The 4,148-nt window shown below is 58.8% G+C and overlaps 1 protein-coding gene across 1 annotated transcript in view; it reads right to left on the bottom strand.

The window, feature by feature from the left end:
• ADAM8 (ADAM metallopeptidase domain 8) overlaps positions 1 to 4,148 on the bottom strand; it is a gene marked incomplete at its 3' end in the record, with an annotated part of 10,620 nt that overhangs the window by 1,474 nt on the left and 4,998 nt on the right. Inside the window, 10 exon segments of the mRNA XM_031064681.1 lie at positions 1 to 2; positions 4 to 97; positions 911 to 1,059; positions 1,548 to 1,629; positions 1,720 to 1,889; positions 2,440 to 2,508; positions 2,598 to 2,663; positions 3,470 to 3,512; positions 3,514 to 3,576; positions 4,126 to 4,143. The exon segment at positions 1 to 2 is cut by the window's left edge and continues 91 nt beyond it. Coding sequence (XP_030920541.1) covers positions 1 to 2; positions 4 to 97; positions 911 to 1,059; positions 1,548 to 1,629; positions 1,720 to 1,889; positions 2,440 to 2,508; positions 2,598 to 2,663; positions 3,470 to 3,512; positions 3,514 to 3,576; positions 4,126 to 4,143 — 756 coding nt within the window.

Here is a 4,148-nt window from a genome sequence, read left to right as displayed (position 1 = left end):
CGGCGGCGCTTGCAGCAGGCAGCTGGTGCGGGGGTCCCCCAGGAACTGCCACATGTCCTGCTCGCTGCACCGGCTGAAGAGCTTGGGGAACAGCAGCCTGCAGGGGCACACAACGGGACAGCGTCAGCAGAGAGCCCCGGCGGGAGCGGGAGGGACACCCACCCACTCAGAGGCACCTGCAGTGTGGGGATCGGAACAATAGGAACTTCCACAGACACTGAAGGGGTTGATCTGCAGCCTTGGATTGATGTAAAAATAAAATACACAGATATGAAGCAGAAAAATAATAAACTTGTGTTTCTAGAGTTGTAAGAATTTGCCTTAAGTGAGAAACTGCACTGATAAAATGGCAAAGGGTTTATAATGTAGAAAACTGCATTGATAAGGTGGTGAAGGGTTTATAATGTAGAAAACTGCATTGATAAGATGGTGAAGGGTTTATAATGTAGGGGTGTGGTTGTATGGGGTGAGCTGAGAGTTTAGAAGTTATAATAGAAGCATGTAAGTGAGGCAGAAGCCCATTGGGCAAAAGTATCCACAGTGAAGCAAAGGTGATAGGTTAGAAAAGCAAAATGAACCTTGTGGCGTCTGTCCATTGGGTTAGAAAGTTCTGTATTGCCTTGTAACGAGGAACTTGTGACTACTCTGAGCTATGGCCGAGTGCTTGCTCCTCTAAAACCTCACAGCCTCTGAGACTGATGCTTATCTGAGCAATAAATGGTTCTTAGCCCAACAATAGTCCCATCCCTTCATTACAAAGCAATGACAATAATACACAGGGAGGTGAGGTGGGATGGAGTGTCCACCCAGACCCGACCATCTCACTGGTTCCACCTCATCAGGGCACCCTGTCAGAGGCCACTTTCATGTTTTTGCTGCCCAGGGCTGTCCCCCTGCCTCCTCCACTCACCCCACGCTCCCTGCCATGACGCAGCCCCCGTCAGCTTTGGGCACAGGGCAGCGGCAGCCGGCGACGTCCTCGTCGTGGGACATGCCCAGGTTGTGCCCCATCTCGTGAGCCATGGTGGAGGCAGCTCCGATGGGGTTCGTGCTGTGGTCCTGTGGGACAAGGAGCTCAGCCTGGGTTAAAGGCCCTTCTGGTTTCTCCATGTGTCTCCTCACTGCCATGCCCAGGGAAGGGACAAGCTGGACGTGGTCCTGTGGCCCCTCAAGATGCCCAGGTTGGTGTCTCAGGGCTGTCAGTGAGCTTAGATAAAAGGGCTGCTCCAAAAGTGATGCTTTGTGGTGGCTCTGGGAGGTCACAGGTGCCACAGCCAACCTCTCCTGCTCCTTGGGAGGGATGAGGAGCACAGCCAGTCCCAGCCACCTGACAGCCTCCTAAAATCCCAGCTCCTGTGTCCGTGGAGCTTCTCTGGGAGGCTTCCCAAGTGCACCAAAGGTACCACAGGTACCCAGCTGGGTGTCCACAGCCCCAGCACCTCTCTGGGGGTCAGTCACTTAGGGGACGGAGATGCCAGGGACCAAATCCAGCTGGAGGAGGGGGTGGCCCTGGTGGCAGTGCAGGGAGGGCAGGGCACAGCACCCACCTGGTTGACGCCGCCCGAGTCCCTGGTGCACATCACCAGCTTCTTGGCCAGCCCCACGGTGTTGCCATGGAAATCAACGCCCCTGTGGGATGGAGATGATGGAGATGCCACCATGGCCACGTGCCCTGGGCGGTGGCAGGGCTGGCAGGGGGGGGGCCCCCCCTGTCCTTACGTGATCAGCTGGGCGTTGTCGTGGGGCTTCTTCCTCAGCAGCTCCGACTCTCGCCAGTGCAGGAAGTTGTCCAGGGTCACCTCGGGGTTGGGGCTGACGGTGATTTTGTCCTTGTGGTTCCACACCTCCAGGCCAATCAGGGCCACCCGCAGGCGAAGGGGCTGGTACAGCTGGGGTGGGGCACAGCCCAGAGGGAGCCTGGATTTGGGCTGCAGCAGCAGCAGGGAGGTCCCACCTGCCCCAGGGAGCTGCAGCCGAGCCCAGGATGCTCCTCACTGGGCAATGCCACCTCTGTCACCTCAATAAATGACACCAGCTGGGGTGACCATGGACACAGGATTCCCCCCAAACCTCTGGGCTCTCTCTTGGCTGGTGAAGGCTGGGGTGTGGCTCCCACCCTGCTAACCAGCAACTGGGGCTGGAGCAAAGCCACCAGGAAACCCAGCATGGCCCAATGCATCCCTCCCTTTGTTAGCAGCCTGAGAGCGGCCCCAGGATGTGCTCCCAGGGGTTACAGGACAAAATTTCCCTTGTGGACAGAGCTGAGCACTCACGTCCATGCTGCACATGTGGCTGGGATGGGTCACACAGAGAGAGATGTGGGCACCCCGTGGGCCTGAGGTTGGCTCCAGCTGCACCACCCCACCCGTGCCAGGATCTGTGCCACCTCCCCTGCGCCCACACCAGAGCTGGGAGGGGGATCCAGAGTCCTGGGCTCACCTTGTCCACGTGGTTCACGATTTCCTTCATGCGGTTCTGCACCGTGCGCAGGTCCTTGTGCTTCCTGAACTGTGGGAAGGACACAGAGAGGGTCCCAGGGCGAGCTCCTCGCTGCAGGGTGTGAGAGCAAACCCCCAGCACCATTCTCCCCACTTCACCTCCTGGTTGTCTGCCACCAGCACCAGCTCCACGTACCGGGGACCTTTTTGGACCGGACCTGATTTCTGAAAGGGAAGAGGAAAGGGGGGCTCAGCTTCCAGCTTGCCAGGCCACCAGCTGACCCACGTCCCATGGGGTGTGTCAGATCCTGGAGGACCTCCCAAGGCTAGCAGGTCTCCTAGCTCAGCTCTGGGACGTTGTTTTGCTGGGTTTCAGACTTCGTCCAGCCTGCGGATGCTGGGATGCTGTAGCCCCACATTTCTCTTCACAGAGAAAAGCAAGGCACAATTCTTCCCAAGAATATTTCTGGGATTCGCATTCTCTGAACCTCAGAGAAAGGAAAAACAATTCGTAGCATTTGCTGTGCCTGTGTTTGTGCAGAAGTAGAATGCAATATGGAGACTGCTTGTCCAGAGTGATGGGGTTTTGTTTCCTTGGCCTATCAGGTGTGTGTGTGTTGGGACTGTGGGGTGACAGCCACGAGTTCTGTGCAGTTGTTGTGTGCAGGGTTGAGCGCTTGGCAGGTTCAGTTTTCCGATGTATAGAATAATATAGTACAATAAAATAATTAATTAGCCTTCTGGTAAGATGGAGTCAGATGCATCATCCCCTCTCCCCTCACTGGGGTTGCCTGCAAATGCTGTGGGATGCCCCACCAGGCTCTCAGGATCAGAGCCCCTGCGGCGGGAGGATGCTCCTGCTCACAGCACAGGACCCAGGGGCCTGTTCCCACCTCAAACCCCTGTGCTGGGCACTGACCACCCTCGTGGGAGAGGAGCACGGCCGAGAGGAGCACGGCCGAGAGGCACGGAACCCCTCCTCCTCCCCAGGAGCGGCTCAGGAAGGAGCAGCGGCGCCGTCCCCTCCGTACCCAGCGGTAGAGCTTCATGGCCGCGGGGACCTGGGGCTCGCGGGCAGGCCACGGCCCCTTCCAGCGGCTCCAGCAGGAACGTGGTCCCATTCACCCGGAAAAACCCGCTGGGGAGGGAGAGAAAGAGGGCGGGCGTCAGGCTGGGGGGACAGGCGGGACACGGACAGACCTACAGAAGCGCCTGTGGTAGGTGCCCCATCCCTGGAACTGCTCAGGTCTAGTGGAAGGTGTCCCTGCCCATGGCTTTAAGGTCCCTTCCATCCCAAACCATTCCGGGGTTCTACAGAAATGCAGCTGCCCGAGGGGCTGCTGGGCTGGGAGGGGACAAGCAGCGCAGCGCGGGCAGGATCCAGCGCTCCAGGCAGCGGCAATGTCCTGGACGGCAGCAGCTCATCCTTTAAGGATGGACCAGCCAGGGCACTGCTGCCCGGAGCTCCGGGGGTGTCAGGGCTCCACTGTCACCCCAAAGGGCCGGGAGCCTTTCCTGCCGGGGGCCAGCACCTCCAGCAGGAGCAGGGATGTCATTGTCCCTTCCGCAGGGAAAGCTGGGCTCTGGCTCCATCGGCACGGCCGGGGCTCTGTCACACGGGGTCACTGGGGCTTTGTCACTCTGTCACTCTGTGTCCTTGGGGCTCTCAGCTGTCCCTCCCGCTCACCTGAGCCCGCCGCAGGTGCTGAC

Source organism: Geospiza fortis, unplaced genomic scaffold, assembly GCF_000277835.1.
Source record: "Geospiza fortis unplaced genomic scaffold, GeoFor_1.0 scaffold89, whole genome shotgun sequence".
Classification (NCBI taxonomy): Eukaryota; Metazoa; Chordata; class Aves; order Passeriformes; family Thraupidae; genus Geospiza; species Geospiza fortis.
The sequence above is the reverse complement of the archived record's forward strand: the minus strand, read 5'-3'. Positions and strand labels throughout refer to the sequence as shown.